Source organism: Cervus canadensis, chromosome 1 (genome assembly GCF_019320065.1).
Source record: "Cervus canadensis isolate Bull #8, Minnesota chromosome 1, ASM1932006v1, whole genome shotgun sequence".
In the NCBI taxonomy this organism is placed as follows: Eukaryota; Metazoa; Chordata; class Mammalia; order Artiodactyla; family Cervidae; genus Cervus; species Cervus canadensis.
In genome coordinates this window covers 22,360,299-22,379,779 of record NC_057386.1, presented here as the reverse complement: position 1 = coordinate 22,379,779, position 19,481 = coordinate 22,360,299, and the positions used below count along the sequence as shown (strand labels likewise).

Genomic DNA, 19,481 nt, shown 5'->3' with positions numbered 1-19,481 from the left:
GAGCCAACGGGAGCCAATGGGAAGCCAGAGTCGCTGGAGGGAGCCGGGAGCGGAGAGGCCATTGGTTGGAGTTTTCCATGAGCGAGGCCAATTAGAACACGAACAGAGGAACCCGGCAGCCAATGGACGGCGCCTCCCGGGGCGGGAGCAGAGAGACAAGGAAATGCTGTCACCGCGGTTAACACGCACGTGGAGGTTTGTTAAAGGTATAGGGACCGCAGCGGCCCAGGCGGGAGGGGCAAGGGAGGAGCCGCCGCGGGCTTGTGGAGATAGTCAGTCTTAAGAGGCCTGCCCCTAGCAGATGCCCGAAGGCTAGCTTAGAGATTGGCGGCCTGGAAAGGACAAACGGAAAATGGAATTAGGGGCCAGACTCTGAGGCAAGGTGAAGTGGAGACACAGAAAGGGGCGATCTGGTGGGGGGATGAAATTTGGGCTCGAGAGTGGGAGAGGTTGAAATGTGACTTCGGGTCTCGCGGGATAGGCGTGTGTATATAGTGAGTATGGGGAGGTACCCTGGTGTCTGGGAGGAGCAGGTGGGTCAGGAGGAGACTATGGGTAGGAAAGCAGATGGCCAAATGGGAAGAGGGAAATTTGGGATCAAACCATCCCAGATGAGAACCATCTTCCTCTTTCAGCTCTGAATCGCCGCTCTCCAGCCTCATTTCTGTAATGCAGGTCAGAGCATGCTCCTCCCTTTCCTCATGGTTTCCTCTTTTGTGGTTGCCGCAGAGCTCATACTACCCAGTGTTCCAGTAGATGGAAGGATTGCCCCACTGCTCCGGGGCCACCTCCCTCTTTGTTGTTTCCCCCTTTTCACATTTTGCCCCTTCTAGGTAGTTGGAGTCTAGTTCCCAGGTCAGGGCCAACCATAATTAAGGGCACAGGGGAGCAGGTTGCCATGCAAAGTCACTTCCAGGCTGTGGACTAGAGGCTGAGTAATAGGACACTTGCCAGTGCCCATTCCAGCTTTGACTTGGCTCGGCAGCCTAGGGTCAAGGCCTCTCTGTAGTCCTTCCTGAACATCAAGAAGGAGAGCTGCAAGAGCCTTTTAGGCAGGCACCCCAGGACTGTGTCAGGAAGGGGAACTTCCCTGCCCTGCCCAGGTGTTTGCATTACTGCCAAGCTTCATTAAGCCCTACGTTAGATGACTGTCATCCTTTATCATGTGCACGTAGCTTGAGCCAAATGGCATCTGGAAGACAAATTTGCTGCAAAGAAATAATTCATTTCAAGGTTTAATGATGTTGATCAATGGATTCTCCACTGGTTGAAATTTTTTTATGTGGCCATCATTTTTCTCTATTGACGCAACTGAGAGAGAGGTGACTGGACTTTCTTTCTTGTTGAGGTTGTTCTTCCACATATGACCATTTCTTCCCTCCTCCCAAGGCCCTGCACTTGAACCTGGATAAGGAATGATTAGTACTCTTCAGCTCACATGATTTTATTCATGGGGCTACACTCTTAGCACTGCTGGGTTATGCTACCCTGGGCCCAGATTCTGGGGCACCAAGACTAGGATCATTTGAATGGTTTGCTTAAAATTTAAAAGCCAAGGGCTCAGTGTAGTGGGGAAGACATGTGTTAAAGACCAGGCACTGAGCTAGGTCTGAGAATATGAAGACAAAGATGCATGGTTCCTGCCCACAGGGGGCTTATACTCTGTAGGGGGAGGCAGATCTGTAAACTAAGGAGTTACAGGAACTTTAACAGATGTATCTGCAAGGTAAAGGGGAGCAAAAATGAGAACATGGTCTCCAAGGGTTACACAGTCAGAAAAGGCTTCATAAAGGGAGCAGGCATTTGATTTGTCTTAATGAGTAAGTGATCTCCAGATGAACAAAGAACAGTCATTCCAGGAAGAGGGAACAACTTGAGTGTGATACTGCCAGAGCAAGGTGGTGAGAAAACAGGCCAGGCAAGGAGGCAGGGGCTAGGTGACTGCTAAAGATCAGACAGGTGGCAAGGGCCAGCTTTAGATGTCTCTTCTCAGTTTTCTTCCTGTGCTGCTGTCGAACCAGGGTGTCTAATTCCTGGTTTTTTAAGGCCAGGTAGCAAGAAAAAGTACTAGATTCTGACAGCCTCTTCCATTCTTGGCTGTTAGTGAGGAAATTTGCAACTGGTTGCCTTTTTATATTTCCCCTTTGTCTTGAAGATAATCAGTAGGCTTGTATTGCGCTTTTCTGCCCAGTGGAATTTGGTGTCTAGATCACAAAGGGGTCCTGCAGTGCAAACGAGTGGGGACATGACGCCCGCTGTGGGTGCTGATCCTGCTTACGACCCCAGCAAGGGGCTTGACTGCTTGGGAGAAATGAATTTCTTTTTTACTGCTTTTCTTAAATATTTTGCTTACCACCCCCCAACTTTGTAAAGTTACTAATCTTTCCTTGGAGGTCTTTAATGAATAGAAGCTATATTACAATACTGCATTGTACAGACACCCCAGTTTCTCAATATGCAGCAAAAGGTTGGAGACTTTGTTTGGGGACTACGCCATGCCTGTTTTCTCTTAACGCTTTTGCATTTATGTTCTTAAATCACCTTTTTTAGTCTAATTGTTTGATTAAATTACACATTTCAGTTACATCTTGGTGATTGTATTTTTGTTTGGGGACATGGCTCTGGTGACCAATAAACAGGTGATGGGCAAAGGAGGGTGAGGCAGTGCAGGGAGACATTGGGAGATGCTGTTCTCTAAGCTAGAGCTGGGAGTGGGGAGCCTGATGCCTGAGTTTGGGGGGTATGAGGTAGAGAGGAACGATTTAACTCAGCAGGATGCCTTTAAGTGAGCTGGGCGGTGAATGAAAGTGAAGTTGCTCAGTCATGTCCAACTCTTGGCGACCCCATGGACTGTAGCCTACCATGCTCCTCCATCCATGGGATTTTCCAGGCAAGAGTACTGGAGTGGGTTGCCATTGCCTTCTCCAGAGGATCTGCCCAACCCAGGGATCAAACCCGGGTTTCCCGCATTGTAGGCAGACGCCTTACCGTCTGAGCCACCAGGGAAGGTGCTATTCTTTAAAGTGAGGGTGTGTTGGAGGAGAGGTTTCAGGGAAAGATGAAGTCACCATCAGGCCTGTTGAGTTTGAGGGTTTATGGGACAACCCTGTGTGGTCAGGTTGAAAAAGCACTTCTGAAGCTGGAGGAGAGGTCTGGACTGATGGGATGGTTTAGGTGTCATGAGCCTCCAAGGTGGCACTTGAAGCCATAGGGAAGGATGAGAATGTCTGGGAAGGGAAGGGAAGGGAACCTGGGGGAGTAGTTAATGATGCTTGTGCAGTACAGCCCCCAGCTTTCCAGGGAACCAACAGCAGGCTGGAACCAACCCCAGGTGTGCTGGGGGCCCAATCTCAGGAATTCTCTGGCCCGGCCTTGGGTGAACTCAGTGTGGAGCCTCAGAGCGCACAGATGGGTACTTGGTGCTCTGCTGGTAGATGCCTGAACCCTGAGTATGGTTACCAGGGGAACTAGAGCAGGGTGCAAGGAGGCTGACCCTTACCCAAGTGCCCCGCTTGTGGTTATGGGGTTAACTCCTCATGTGATCCTTTGCATGTGCTCACGGATTGCTCCCCAAATATGTCCCTTTGTTTTCATATGTGTACCCCATGAGAAGCTCCTTCATGGGAAGGACTCCTTAATATCCCCGTCTCCTTCTCACAATCCCAGCCAGGAAATGCTAATGTGTAATATTTATGCATAATCTGCTCTTCTTAAGCTTCTCTGAATCTGGTGAGTGGGGCATGGGGTTTTTGGCACCTGGTAGGACTGCAGGGATGTCTAGGTTTCCAAGGCTGGGTGAGCTCTGGGGCATCTATCTTAGCCCCGGCACTGAATGAGCCACAGGAGCGGGAGGAGGCCTGATGGGGTCTCAGCAGGCCCAGAAGATATGACCTGGTGGCGCCTTAGTTTTATTTAAGGACTCCTGGTCGATTATCTTGACCTGACCTGTGGTCATTTATTTCCTCTTGCCCACAATCCCAAAGAGCAGGTATCTGATGCTCCTCTCCAAGGCCTGATTCTCTGCTTCTCCCTCCATTCTTTGCTCTTTTCACCCACACCCCTGTTCTTTATTCCATCCTCCTAGGCTCACTTCCTGCTCTTCTACTCCCTGAGGGCCCCTTTACTAGGAAACCCAACTGTCACCTGTCCTGAGATTATATTGCAGTTCCTTGAGTAGCTTCATCCCAGCCCCAGAGACCTTGGTCAGGTCACAGAAGGTCCCTGACCCCCAAGTTAGATTCCCTGAATCCACCACCATCTAGACCTCAGCCACGAGCCCCTGACAGGTCCAGTGACCTGAGCTGCTACAGGTAGCTCCCGTCATTAAACTCAAGTGTGGGGCCTCAAAGGGTGATTGTCAAGATGGGCTGAGTAGTTTGAAGGATGCCTGAGTTCTACTTGCTGGTTTAGTTAGGAAAAAATAGTGCCCGATGTGCCTTCAGGAGAGGAGTGTCTTTCCCAGGCCCCTTTTATTTCAACCTCATAATCCTAGTATCTGGGATGGGTGAGCCGCAGCGTTGAGCTTTGCTGAACAGACCAGAGAGGTGGCCTTGGAGCACAGGACCCTGGGCGGGGAACTCAGACTGTGTGACCCCCCCCTCAAGCTGCTGGGGTGGCCTGATGGGGGTGGCATTTTCGACCAGGGCCAATCAGGTGTCCTGGGGAGGCCTCTGGCCTGGAGTGAGCTCGGGCTGCATCACTCTAGCAGTCCCCACCCCAGCAACTCTTAAGTCTCAGTAAGGGATAGATTGAAGCAGATGAGGGCTAATTAGCCACTGGGTCTCTCTGTTCTTTCCTCAGGCCATTAGCCATGCCAGGCAGAATACATCTTCCTGCTCCCCTTCTAACTCAGGCATCCCATAGGAGGCAGAGATGATCAGGTATGTGTCTCACTGGAGAAGGGAAACCCTGAGTGACAGCATGCTGTTCTGCCCATTAGGGGCTGGCACCTCATTTCCGAAGGATGCCGAGGAGTCAGGTCAGCTTCCGCCCTTGAAGCATAAACCACAGTTCCCAGGAAAGGATAGTTCTTTGTGCCTGAGAGCAAAGCCGGTGGGGAACATGTGGCAGAAAGAGATCAGTTGTTAACATTCCCCTTCTTTCCTCTAGTCCCAATCCAGAACACAGTGAGGCAGTTTTCTAGTCACACATTCCACGCTTGAGAGTGGGTTGAATATACCTCATGTCTTCTGCCTCCTGCCCGTGCAGCGATGACATGTGGGGCTGCTGGGCTGGGTAGGAGGCTTCATGTCAGGGAAGTCAGTGGTGGGTCTGGTATCACTCAAACGGCTTAAGTATGCTTGTTGGACGGGTCTCCCTGCCTTAATAAAGAAGTGATCAGGGCAAACAAACCTGTGATCCATCTTATTTCTTCAGCTGATGTGAGAGTGTTCAGGCTCTAAAGACAAGATGTTTGCTTGCAAAAATGCAGGCCGCTGGTGACAGAGGAAACCGAGTAAGGGGATAGAGAGCTCCAAGTGAGCCCTGCCACGCCTGCACAGAACAGCCACCACGGCTGGATCCTTCTGAGGCTGGTTAAGAGGAATTGTTGATATAAGAAAAGCACACACCGTTCTCTATATGCTTGAGAACAACTTGTCTCTTCCTTCAGCCCAGATGCTCTTCAGGCCCTTCCTAGGTTTAAACACAGGTACTGAACTGGCTCCAATCTCAGCCTGCCTACCATCACAAGCCCTGATCTCCTCATAGCCTTGCCCCATCCCCACCCCTCCAAAAATTCAGATCTGCAGCACTTGCTGAAACCAAAATTAGCCTGCTGCCCTCCCTGGGATGCTGGGGTAAGGGGATAGAAGGAAAACAGAATCTGTGGCCAGGGTTCTCTCTTGAGCTGGGTTCTGGCCTGGCCCTCCACCCTGGGAAGGGGTCTTGGGGAATTGTTTTCTCCAGATTCTTTAGCCTTCTGCAAGTGACTGAGGTGAGGTCCTTTTGGGTTTCTCTCCCAAGCTTCTTATTAACGGGCTCGGAGGCCAAAGCCCTCCTCCAGGGGTTGGAGAGTTGAGTGGAGGAATTCACTTGCTGGTAAGGAAGGCAAGGCATTGCTGTTGACTTGAGTCTGTGGACAGAGCCTGCCTGCTTTGATCTGGGCAAAACCAGGCAAAACAAAGCAAAAACTCCTGCACCAAGCCCAGCCCTCTAGAGTCCCACCAGGTGTTCTGGGGGCTTGTGCCAATGCCAGGTCCGTGTGGCTGAGGCCCTTTCTGGGCTGTGGCCTGGATTTGCCAAGGTCAGAAGGGCAAGGCCCCACCCTGGTCCCAGTGTGGATTGCTCTGAAGAGACCAGCGCTCCCTTCTCAGGATTCCCTGCTACAAGGGAAAAGACAAAGGAAGCTGCATTGCCAAGTTGCAGATTTTGCCTCAGGCAACTAAATTTATTAGCAAGAAAAAATTTTTGTCAGCCCAGCGCTGACCAACAAAGTACATCGTTAATAAAGGATAACAAATCTGTCACTTAATTCATAAAACATACCTCAAGCAGTTACAACTAAAAATAAAGTTGGATTTTTGTTTTAATTTAAAAGCCTCAAAAATAACAAGCAATATGTTTTTAAACATGTAGTAGACACAATTGTCTATTATACAATATACACTGTACACATGTAGGGCTTGGGCTGGTCGGGGTGGGTGAGATGATGAGGAGAGGGATGAGGTTCAGGATGGGAAGGTGTTTTATCTGAATCCAGATTTGGGTTGAAATGCTGTGTCATTTAGAAAAGAGAATTGCTAAAGTGAGAAAAAAAATTCATATGCTCATCATTGCCCCCCAGAAACCCTAAACTAAAAGCAGGCATGGGGGAGGTGAGTAACAAGGACAGGAAGAAGGGAGCAATTAAATAAACTTCTTTAAAGCACACACAATACACAGTGTTCATCATCGGAAGTAGAGTATAAGGCAACGTTCTCCATAGAAAAAGAGGGGAATCAGGGAGTGGGTGGGTAGCTTTACTTTTTAAATAGAAAGTTGGAATGTGCTGGAGGAGAGTCGGGGTGGGGTGGGGCGTGTGGAGCGGAGGCGGACTGGCTGCCAGTGGAGCCCTGGGGGCAGGACCCTGGGCGTCTGGGCGTCCGGGCGTCCTCGATGGCCGAGGGGGCCAGGGAGGTGGAGGGGAGGGAGGGGGCATGGCACGATGCGACTCCGGCAGTGTTGTGGGGAGGGGGCTCACTTCGCTCCTCGACGGAGTGAAATTCATGTTTTTCCTTTGGAAATAAGGGTTCCCACTCGTCCTGGTTTAGAACGTCTCATTGGGCATGGCCAGTGTCCATGGTTTGGGCAGGCCAGGAGCTTGTGGTGAGAGGGGAGGGCCAGGGCGGAGCCAGGGGGGCTTCAGAAGGAGGTGCATTTGGGGGCAGCAGAGCCCCTTCCTGTGGGGACAGTTGCACAACAGGAAGGGGGTCGAGGTGGGCCCATGAAGCGTGGGCCTCCTTTCTTCCAGAGGCCCAGGCAGGACACGGGCAGGTCTGCGTCTGTGGGGCCTCCTGCCTCAGTTGGCCTTACAAGTTCTTCGTGACCAGGTGGGTCTTATAATGCTTGGTGAGGTGGTCACTCCTCATGAAGCGCTTCTGACACTGGGCACACTCGAAGCGTTTGTCCCCTGGGAAGAGGAGATGCCTGTCACTCACAGATATGTGTCCCTCTGCCGAACCCCGTCTCAAAGTCCTCCCCCTCACAGAAGCCCTCTCCCCTCTGACCTGCCAGCCTGAGAACTAAGCCCGAATCACACCCACCCACCGGGGCTGGGTTAGCTACTGTTCTGAGTATTTACTCCGAGGCTACAAGGGTGGGTGAGACCTGCCCCTCACACTGGCCTCATGTCCCAGGCCCAGGCCACGTGTCTGCTCACTGGGAGCATCTGCCAGAATAGCAGTTCTCAAAGCATGTGCTGTGGACCACTGGAGGCAGCCAGCACAATCTTAGGTGATAGATGGATGAACATTTTTCTACCTTATAGTTTTATATTTATTTGCCAGTACATTAAAACACTTAGCTGTGGTCTCAAGCCTGTGATGTGAAAAGTAATCCTTCACTGAACATAAAAGAGTAAAAAGAGTGAAATGATTTAAGGAAAACCATTTGTTAAATAACAGTAGGAAAGTTGGGAGCCAGAGGGCCTGTGTTTGAACCAGCTCCGCCAGTCACTGGCTATGTGACCCTGCCCCCTCTCCATGCCTCAGAAAATGGGCATAATCATAGTACTGTTCCCACAGAGTCGTATGGAAATTAAATTGTTAATGAGTAAAATGTCTACGAGATTGCAAGACTGAACATCGACATCTTAGGAATCAGTGAACTAAAATGGATGGGAATGGGCCAATTTAATTCAGATGACCAATTCCTTAGAAGAAATAGAGCAGCCCTCATAGTCTACAAAAGAGGCCGAAATGCAGTACTTGGGTGCAACCTCAAAAACAATAGAATGATCTCGGTTTGTTTCAAAGGTAAACCATTCAACATCACAGTAATCCAGTCTATGCCCCAACCACTGATTCTGAAGAAGCTGAAGCTGACCAGTTCTATAAAGACCTACAACACCTTCCAGAACTAACACCAAAAAAAGATCTCCTTTTCAGTACAGGGGTGGAATATAAAAGTAGGAAGTCAAGAGCGACCCGGACTACAGGCAAGTTTGGCCTTCCAGTGCAAAATTAAGCAGGGCAAAGGCTAACAGAGTTTTGTCAAGAGAACACACTGGTCATAGGAAAATACCCTTTTCCAACAACCCAAGAGACAACTCTATACATGGACATCACCAGACGGTCAACACCAAAATCAGATTGATTATATATTCTCTGTGTAAATAAACATAGAAAAGCTCTATACAGTCAGTAAAAACAAGACCTGGAGCTGCCTGTGGCTCAGATCATGAGCTCCTTATTGCAAAATTCAGGCTTAAATTGAAGAAAGTAGGGTAAACCACTAAGCCATTCAAGTATGACCTAAATCAAATCCCTTGTGATTATACAGCAGAGGTGATGAATAGATTCAAGGGGTTAGATCTGGTAGACAGAGTGCTTAAAGGACTATGGATGGAGGTTTGTAACACTGTACAGGAGGTGGTGACCAAAACCATCCCCAAGAAAAAGAAATGTAAGAAGGCAAAGTGGTTGTCTGAGGAGGCTTTACAAATAGCTGAGGAAAGAAGAGAAGCAAGAGGCAAGGGAGAAAGGGAAAGGTAAACCCAACTTAATGCAGAGTTGTAGAGAATAGCAAGGAGAGATAAGAAGGCCTTCTTAAAGGAACAATGCAAAGAAATAGAGGAAAACAACAGAATGGAAAAGACTAGAGATCTCTTTAGGAAAATTAGAGATATCAAGGGAACATTTCATGCAAGGATGGGCATGATAAAGGACAGAAACAGTAAGGATCTAACAGAAGCAGACAAGATTAAGAAGAGGTGGCAAGAATACACAGAAGAACTATACAAAAAAGATCTTAATGACCCTGATAACCATGATGGTTTGATCTTTCACCTAGAGCCAGATATCCTGGAGTCTGAAATTAAATGGGCCTCAGAAAGCATGACTACAAACAAAGCTAGTGAAAATGATGGAATTCCAGGTCTGAGGAGTTATTTAAAATCTTAGAAAATAATGCTGTTCAAGTGCTGCAGTCAATACGTCAGTAAATTTGGAAAACTAGGCAGTGGCCACAGGACTGGAAAAAGTCAGTTTTCATTCCAATCCCAAAGAAGGGCAATGCCAAAGAATGTTCAAACTATGTACACTTGGGCTTATTTCACATGCTAGCAAGGTTATGCTCAAAATCCTTCAACAATATGTGAACTAAGAACTTCTAGATGTACAAGCTGAGTTTAGAAAAGGCAGAGGAATCAGAGATCAAACTGCCAACCTTTGCTGGATCATAGAGAAAGGGAATTAAAAAAAAAAAATCTATTTCTGCTTCACTGACTATACTCCTTTGACTGTGTGGATCACAACAAACTGGAAAATTCTTAAAAAGATAATACCAGACCATCTCACCTGTCTCCTGAGAAACCTGTATGTGGGTCAAGAAGCAACAATTAGAACTAGACATGGAACAACTGACTGGGTTCAAAATTGGGAAAGAAGTACAACAAGGCTGTATATTGCCATCCTAGTTATTTAACTTACATGCAGAGTACATCAAATGAAATACTGGGCTGGATGAATCACAAACTGGAATCAAGATTGCTAGGAGAAATACCAACATCAGATATGCAGATGATACCACTATAATGGCAGAAAGTGAAGAGAAACTAAAGAGCCTCTTGATGAGGGTGAAAGAGGAGAGTGAAAAAGCTGGCTTAAAACTCAACATTAAAAAAACACCAAGATCATGGCATCCGGTCCCATCACTTCTTGGCAAATAGAAGGGGAAAAAGTGGAAGCAGTGACAGATTTTATTTTCTTGAGCTCTAAAGTCACTGCAAACGGTGACTGCAGCCATGAAATTAAGACACTTGCTGCTTGGAAAGAAACCTAGACAGCATATTAAAAAGCACAGACATCACTTTGCCAACAAGCGTCCATCTAGTCAAAGCTATCCTTTTTCCAGAAGTCATGAGAGAGTTGGACTATAAAGAAGGCTGAATGCCGAAAAATTGATGCTTTCAAATTGTGGTGCTGGAGAAGACTCTTAAGAGTCCCTTGGACTGCAAGGAGATCAAATCAGTCAGCCCTAAAGGAAATCAACCCTGAATACAGGAAGGACTGATGCTGAAACTCCAATATTTTGGCCACCTGACGTGCAGTGCCAGCTCATTGGAAAAGACCCTGATGTTGGGAAAAATAGAAGGCAAAAGGAGAAGAGGACAATAGAGGATGGGATTGTTAGATAGCATCACCGACTCAATGGACATGAATCTGAGCAAACTCCTGGAGAGAGTGGAGGACAGAGGAGCCTGGTGTGCTGTAGTCCATGGGGCTGCAAAGAGTCGGACATGCCTTAGAGACTGAACAACAACGTGCTTGGCACAGTGCTTGTTAAATAACTGTGCAGCTGTGGCAGAAGTCATCAAGGCCATGTCGTGCAAGTGTCCTCACTGTGGGAAACACTGTAGAAAAGGAAAGGCTTTCGAGAACCTCCCAGTAGGCCTGCGCCGGAGAAGACAGTCTGTGCCCTGCGCTCAGTGTGGCTGGCAGTACCGTGGCCAGGCCAGGAATCTCCATGTCGCTGGTGGGAAGCTGACATGGGGGTGGGCTGGAGGGCGCTGCAGGGGAGGGAAGCAGACCTGTGTGGGTGCGGGCATGCCGCTGGAGCTCGTCGCTCCGTGTGAACCTCTTGCCACAGAAGAACCAGTTGCAGACAAAGGGCCGCTCGCCGGTGTGCAGGCGCACGTGAGCCCGCAGCAGGGACGTCTTACGGAAAGTCTTGCCGCAGTCAGGGATGTGGCACACGTGCTTCTTCTTGCCCTGCTCTCCAGACCTGGGAAGTGGGTTGAGGGTAGGGTAGAGGAACAAGCAGAGAGAGCGGGAGGTAGAGATGGGGCAGGACAGGGTGGAGAGAGGACGTGGGGTCAGCACAGGAAGGGGAGGAGGCCAGGTGGCAGGAACCGCTGCCCCATCCCCTCTCTGTGTCCCAGGGAGGGCTTGGGGAACAGGGCACATGCTGGGCTGGCCACTTGGCCAGTTGCCTCGAATTACCTCTTGTCCCCATCCTTGCAGTTGGGACACGTGCAGGCCATGCGGCGCCGCTTCTCCCCAGGCTGGGCCTCTCCAGCCAGGGCCTGTTCCATCTGCAGCTGGATCTGGGTGGGGCTCAGCCCACTGATGGTCAGGTTGTTCCCAGAAACATTCTGCACAGTCAGCTGCTGTTGTCCTGTGGGGAGGACGCGGACAGAGTCCAGGGTGAGGAAGCCCAAGGGGGCAGAGGAAGGAGCCTGACCCCTGTCTGCCCTCCTGCACAGAGTGAGGTTGAGAATCATAGTGGCTAACAGTTTTCAGCCTGCTTTGTGCCAGATACCATTTTAGAGATCTTAAATGTATTTAACGCATTTAAGCTTCCTAAGCCCATGAAATAGGTACTGTCATCCCCCTTTTACAGATGGAGAAACTGAGGCTCACAGTCACACAGCCAGAACCTGTAGAACTTGGATCTGAACCCAGGTCGTCAACTTCAGAGTCAATGCCCAGAACCACTATGCTCCACAGGCTAAAGTCACTTCCAGACAACTGCCCATCTGGGTCTTATCTTGAAATGCTTTCCCGGAATCTCCTCCAGCTTTAGGTCCTTGTGAGACACCAACTCTGCTCCCAGAAAAGCATCCAGGAATTATTATTCATAGAGGGAGAGACAGTGCTTTGCGCTCTGGAATAAAGCAAGTCCCCTGGGACCTGCACAAAGCCATCAAAGCAGGGGAGTGCCTGCAGGCGGACTCCTCCCAGCTGCTAAACCAAAGGCGTAAATTCATTTAAGGATGAAGAGAGGAGATTCAGACAGATTCCACTACTCTGAAAAGTGCCCTTCACCCAGCTAAGGAATGCAATGCACCATTTTTGCTCGGTAACTAGTGTTTGATTATCTGCAAGGTGGTTTTCATACTGAAGATATTACTAAATATTTTGCCACTGAACTGAGTGCCATACAAGCCAGTCTTGCTGCCAAAGGTTCCCTTCTCTTCTATCAACCTTAAGTCAAGACTTTATCAAGAAGCCTTCCTTCAAGTACCTTTACCCAGAGCCTCCCTTGAACATGTCTTTGGTCTGCACCAAACTATTTTGTATGCATATGTTAGTTGGAAAGTTTTCCTGAGTGTATCTTATGCTCTCCATCATATTCAAGGTCTTTAGCTGTCAGGAAGGGCCAATATGTGTCTTAAACTATCTTACAAAGCTGCTCTAAGGACCAAGGGAACATGCTTTTAAGCTGGAACGGACCAGGCAAACGTCAGGCCTATGTGTGGGACGCACAAGCACGCTGCCCACACCCCGGCCCAGGGGACTCCCCTCACCGCCAGTGTTGGTGATGGTGACGGGCACGCCCTGGACCTGGACACCGTTGATGTTGATGGTCTGCATGGCCTGGGCGGCCGCTGCCAGCTGTGCTGCGTTCAGGCTGATGATGCTCCCCGCAGGAGCAATCTTTGGCAGGGGTCGCTCTTTCCGGAGAATTGCCGCCGAGTGCTTTTTGCTGGTCCCACTCAGATGGGCAGCACGGGACGCGGGGCTACTACACGTGGTGGTGGAGGCAGTCGCAGCTGTTGCCGGGGGGCTGTCCTGGACAAGGACCGTCTGTACCTCACCAGAAGGCGTACGGATATAGACCTGGGAGGGGCCAGAGAGAAAAAGTCAGTGCACCCTGAGAGTCCTGGCGCCTGCCACCTTTCAATGCAACGCCATCTCCCTGCCCCAAGGAAGAAACGGGGACCTCTTTGTCCACTCAAGCCTTCTCCAACTAGCCCAGACCTACATTTGCCCGCTGCTGATGCCCAACAAACAGGGCTGATGGCATCCCTGTACTAAGCTGACAGATGTTATCTGCTGATTTGAAACAAAACAGTTTACTTAGCATAGAAAAATATAATGCCAAATCTCTGAACTGAAGAATTAGAAGGCAGCTAAATGATGATCTCACAAAAGACACACTGTGAATGCTCATTGAACAAATGAAAACAGCCTTTAGGAGATTCTTTTGCCACAAAGGAATCTCTGGGGCAAGTGGTGAGACCTGAATGGAGTCTCTGAATTAAAAGTTAGTGTGCTTCCTTGCTAGTTTTCTATGCTTGAGGGTTGTGCTGTTGTTATATAGAATGTCCTTCTTGTGTATGAGAATTATACACTTTCTATAAAACATTCGGGAGTAACAGGGGCAAGATGATAACTTATACTCAAATGATTTGTTAAAAAAAATTCTGCTATGATTTTGATTGGAGTTATTATTTTTTTTTGATTGGGATTATTTTTTGATCCTTGAATTATTTAGGACCATATTTCTCAGTGAAAAGCAAACAAACCTCATGTTATGTATTATTTAAGTATACATCTCATCCTCAATTTTCTGGTATGTGCCTGCCCCTTTTGCAAATCATTGCTATTTTCTGCATATCTGAAATTTCTGTTACTAGAACATTTTCTTTCTCACAATATAGAGCAGAGTCCAACACACTTTTTCTCTACAGGGAAGATAATACATATTTTAGGCTACGCAGGTCTTGAGGTCTCTGTCTTAACGGTGAATAACCACAAAAATTGGCCAGATGTGACCTCAGGACTGAGGACTGAGAACCTCTCTCATAGAGAGTACAGTACATTTTTAAAAACATGCCTATCCTTTGACCCACTGTTAGGAATTTAGTGATAAGATTGAAATTAGCCTAGAAGATCCATAGTTAATAGCTGGGTTTTAGCTGGATAACAGACAGTACCTCAGGAAATGTACCATCATTAAAACATAACGTTGTAGCACTAAATCATTCTGCACATGTATTCTTACTTCCTTAGGAGAACCCGATTTTAAGCCCTGCCTCCATCAGTCTCAAGACCCAGGACCTTGGGGAAGAGAGGGAGGCACCTGAAGGCTGCAGCACCTGAGCAGTATTGCCTCAGGTCTTCACCATCAAGGTAGGTCTGATAAGGGAGGCTCACACATGCTATAACAAATTACACTGATTCATAGAAAGCCACTTGGCAGTGTGCAATATACCAGAAGGGAGGAGGCACTTGAGGGCAGGCCTCAGATTCCCTCCCCGGGGTGCTTCTCCCCTGCACAACTCCCTACTGTCATCTCTCACCCTGATGCCCTGCTTCTCTCTACAGACAGCTGGATTATAAATTCCTCCGTGGCAGGAGCTGGTTTTTTATATTCAAAAAGAAATCCTTATACAATTTTAAGTGTAGCCCCTGCCACACATAACACACAGTGAGCCAGGGTGGAATAAGGGAAAAAAAAATGTGGGTCTGAAATCTGAGTTGAATCCTGGCTCTTTGGGTTGAATCCAGTTATTTCTGCCCTATTAGATCTGGATATTAATAATTTCCCTGAGTTTCAGGTTCTCCACCTGCAACATGGGCCTAATCTCTGGCTTTTACTAAATTTACACAAAGTATAAATGCTGCCCTGCAGAGCCACATAAATTTGAATATTACAGCCCCCTAATAAATGTCAAAAGTAAGTTCCTGTTTAGGTCAGCATCACAGATGGATCTATCCTAAATGTTCCTGCTATAAAGCTAGGGAGGGGTGCCTCTTCTGAACTTTTGTCATTAACAATGATTAGCATTTTTCTCATTAGTTTTCTTACTTTTTATCAAATTCTATGGTTCTGACTAGAATTTTTTCATTCTTACTATCATTCTGAGTACATAGTTCTAGAATAAAAAAAATAAAATTTTTGCAGCATGTGGGATCTTAGTTCCCCTACCAGGCGTTAGACCTGTGCCCCCCTGCAACGGAAACAGAGTCCTAACCACTGGATTGCCGGGGGAAGTCCCTGAACTTTACCTATCTGCCACCTACTCATCCCCCTACCAAAAGACTCCCCTAAAGGAAGTTTTCAAAATATAGGTATATATGCATGTTGTACCTGATTTCTAAAGACAAGCAGTATGTGGCCCTACGATCTGGCAGAAATGGGCCCTTACTACCCATCCCAAACGATCCTGACTCCCAACTCTGAGGTCAGATGGGAAGATGCATCAGCATCACCTAGGCAGGCGAGCCAAGTGGAACGGAGCATCAGCCGTTTCAAGCCGAGGAGAGGGGAGTGCTGCAGGAAGGTGAGCGTGGTACCTGAGTAGGTGACGGCTCAGCAGCCTGGATCTGGAAGTTCTGGGAGGGCTTCTGGGGGACGGTGGGGAGTGTGGCGGACGCTGCCTGCACCACCCGCAGGGCCTGCTGTGGAATCTGCACCACCTGCTGCTGCTCGGCCTTGGGGGGCACCACCTGGACCTGCTGGACCACGGCTGGCTGGCCCCCGCCAGGGCTCTGAACAATGAGCAGGTTGTTTCCAGCTTGGATGATGTTGTCCGCGGTGGTCTCAATCAGCACCGTCTCCACCTGTTCGGCCACGGCCACAGGGGGCTGGGCAGCAGGAAGACTCTTCTTCCTGGCTTTCTTGTTAGTCTTAGACAGCGGGGCAGGGGGGCTCTCCGTGAGGAGCTGAGTGGTGGCCCCGGGGTCGCTGGTGTTCACGAGGTTGTTGACAGGCAGAGTAAGGGTAACATTGCCGCCGCCACCTGTCAGCTTCACCACATTGGCCCCACTCTGTGCCGGAGTGGTGGTCGTACTCGACTTCTGGACAGGGGCTGGCTTGATGGGGACAGGCTTGTGACTGGACGGGGATGGGGTGATGATGGCTTGGTTGGTGCCAGGGATGATCTGGATCTGGTTGGCGAGACTGGGCTGCACCTGGATGGTCTGAGGACTGCTGGCCTGGATCTGAGGGACCGCCTGGTACTGGATACTGGTGTTCGATCGGGTCCCTTTGTTGACCACGGTGGGGTTCTGTATAGCAAACACCAGCTGCCCCCCAGGGTAGGACGTGCTCAGCTGTGACCCCTGAATCTGAAGTATGTTTCCCTTGGAGGACAAGATTCCAAAACTATTCTTGCCGGGGCTGAGAGGGAGAGGGGCGGGTTTGATAGGGACGAGTTTCCGTGGAGTGGGCTGTGGGGGAGCAGGAGGCGTCACCGCAGCTTCAACAGCTGGAGGGCCGATTTTGCTACATGTCGCGGCAAGCAGCGCTAAGGGAGATGGCTGGGAGTCCTGCAAAACACCAGGAGGAGACCAAGAGTGAGACGTGAGGCCTGCTGCCCAGCCACCCCGCCCTTTAGGATCCTCTCCTCCTGGCAGGCTCCTCCCCACCTGACGAGTGGGGTGCCAGCATCCTTCCCCTGAGTTGTCCCCGTTTCCCCATCCCCAGTGGTTTCTCCACTGAGGAATTAGCGGAGAAAAGGTAGGAAGTATCCTTCTCAGGAACTCCCCAGAAGTACCCCTTGGCAGGGTGAATTAGCAACATGAGCTGACCTCTTACTCCCTGGGCCTAATGGTGTCTAATGGGGACCTGGAATCACCCTCAGTTTGTAGACGGAGCTCCGTTAGCCTCAACCCTACCCCAGCGATAAAGGATCCTTGAGTCATCAAGTGAGGAAGAACTGAGGAAGGGAAGGAGGGAAAGACAAACGGAGTGGGGCAGGAGGAATAAACCCTTTGTAAAAGGGTTTTCCAGTGCTTGGGACATGACATTTTCAATGGAGGAGGGCTGCTCTTTCGAAGCTACAAGGAAAGAGCTGCTGGGGTGCAGGGACAGTCTCTGTTTTCCTTGTATGGTCAGTGGGGTCTGGTGGAAGGACCTTGAGTTGCATCCTGCTTTCTCCCCTGACTCAATTGTTGCACCTTAGATGAGCTGCCTTGGTTTCTTACGTCAGAAAAAGTGAAAACCTGAACCCTCCCTGGTCTCATAGCCTTGGGGAGTTACAGTGAGCCAGCACAGAGCTTCAGTTGTGGTTTCATGTCAGCTTCAGCAAGTCCTTCCGGGCTGATGCAGCCCCCAACCCCCAGAGCCCACTGCCCACTCGCCTGGGTGGTAGAGGCGGCAGGCTGCAGGTAGTCACTGGGACTGACAGCGGCAGTGGCAGCCATGCTGGTCTGTGGATCTGTTGGAAGAAAAGCGATGGAGTAACACCCATGATGCTTGAAAAGAACCCACGTCCCGTGGCCTCAGATTTTCTTTTTGCCTCTACTGGCCGTTGCTTCCCCATGAGAGGTTGATGACCTTTCCCCACACTACCCTACTCAAGGTTAGCAACCCTACAGAGACCTTCTCTCTTTCTCAGACTTAGCCATCCAGGCTGTGAGGACAGCTGGTCAGGCCTCCACTGGGCTGTCTTCCAACCATCAAAAAGTCTAGAATAACGTAAAGGTACCATGAAAACACGGGCTTCAGTAACTAAGCGGTGCCACCTAATGGAGCCCCTACATGGTTGGCATGGGCGTCCCCGCTCCCAGCTATTCCTGTAGCTCTGACAAGGGCTTCTGCTCACTCCTGCTGTAACCAGATGCCAAGCCAGTCTGGGAGAGGTGCATTGCTGAGCTGGGATCTCTGACAAGGAGGACACACCCACTCCATGTAAAAGTCTAGATAGCTTTATGCTCAGCCTTTAACACATGAACACAATGGACTAGGTATCGAGCTATATACATATACAGAGAGAGAGAGAGAGAGAGAGAGCACGTGCGTGCATGCACATGAGTAATTATTGTAAATGAATTTATGGTTTTACACAGGATGATAGGCATGGCCACATAGTATCACCGAGACTAGGAGAGTTAATAACTGAATGTAATGAGAATGAAATATCATAAATCCTACTTTTTCTTAAATGTGTATGTAATTCTATATATGAATGTAGCAGGAAAAAAATCTATTAAAAAAAAAAAGGCTACAATGTTAAAAGCCATTATCTCCTGGTGGTAGATTTTTGCTTCACTTAAAGAATTTTTCCCATTTTTATGTATATTCTCATTTTCCCCACAATGAACATACTCTACTATACTTTCGTTTTAAATAAAGGAAAATAAAGAACGTTGAGGAAGTAATGAAGGAATCTCTACTCTGAACTTAGGTCTGATCTAAAAGAAACTGAAGACAAGTAAAGTGGAAATCAGGGGAATTTGAGACTCAAAGCCATCTTATAGTTTATAGATCACAAGGAAAAGAGCACCATGCAGAGTCAGACTTGTATATACCTCAGACCTTTGGAAAGCAGGTTTCAGGAAGTACAGAAACAAGAAGGGTATCACTCAGAGATGGGGAGAGGCAGAATGGCTCAGGCCTTGAGCCCCTGGAACCACTCATAGTTTGGCTGGTCTCTGGCTTCTCTTTGGGAGAATGATGCTTAAATGGGAAAAAGTAAAGAAAAGGTAAAGTGGGAACTGCAGCCCAGGACACGTTAGTAAGCAGGCTCCTCAATGCCTTAAACGGTTTCCGGACCCCGAGGCCACGTGAGCCGCACTCCACAGTAGGCAGAGACTTTGCAGCAAACTGTGTGAGGAGCCAGAAGGCAGCTCTGGGCAGATCGCACAGGTGGATCCTGAAATATCACAGACACTGATCCTCAGCAAAACCCTGAAACAAATAGCTGAACAGCGCTACAATTACTCAGGTAAGGAAGGCAGTGATCTCAAGGAATAAGCATGGGGTTGCTAAAACCGAGTCATGCTGAACAAACCTATTTCTTTTTTATGGGGCTTTGGATGGCTACACTGAGAGAACAGTATACAAAAGCTCCCTGTGTATCAACAGGGCATTTGACTGAAATGGTCATAGTATTCTTATGAACAAGAAGGGAAAGAACCACACGCAGGATGATAGTCTAGTTTGGGGGCTAAGCTGAACATGCCTCCACCTAAGTGCTGAGATCCAGTCTGTCCTGAGCAGGGTGCTGCTGTGAGGTCAACCAGGGTCTCCTGCTAGAGGTGGGTCTCCCGACAGAGTCAGCAGGGTTCCCCTCGGAGGCTCATGCTTTCTCTAGCAGAATGTTTTATTCT

General features: G+C 48.9%; 1 protein-coding gene and 1 long non-coding RNA gene across 3 annotated transcripts in view; one reads left to right on the top strand and one right to left on the bottom strand.

The window, feature by feature from the left end:
- Positions 1 to 87: 87 nt before the first annotated feature.
- Positions 88 to 15,699, top strand: LOC122442438. Its single transcript, XR_006269650.1, has 3 exons — positions 88 to 206; positions 4,801 to 4,880; positions 14,436 to 15,699. It is a non-coding gene; the product is annotated as an uncharacterized LOC122442438 (long non-coding RNA).
- Positions 6,357 to 19,481, bottom strand: part of SP2 (Sp2 transcription factor) — a 25,277-nt gene continuing 12,152 nt past the window's right edge. For both annotated transcript variants that reach the window (XM_043470250.1, XM_043470241.1), the window contains 6 exons: positions 17,511 to 17,587; positions 15,723 to 16,697; positions 12,947 to 13,259; positions 11,640 to 11,814; positions 11,228 to 11,421; positions 6,357 to 7,609 (listed from right to left, as the gene is read on the bottom strand). In XM_043470250.1, the coding sequence (XP_043326185.1) occupies positions 7,509 to 7,609; positions 11,228 to 11,421; positions 11,640 to 11,814; positions 12,947 to 13,259; positions 15,723 to 16,697; positions 17,511 to 17,573 (1,821 nt within the window). In that variant the 5' untranslated portion in view covers positions 17,574 to 17,587 and the 3' untranslated portion in view covers positions 6,357 to 7,508. The remainder of the gene's footprint in view (positions 7,610 to 11,227; positions 11,422 to 11,639; positions 11,815 to 12,946; positions 13,260 to 15,722; positions 16,698 to 17,510; positions 17,588 to 19,481) is intronic.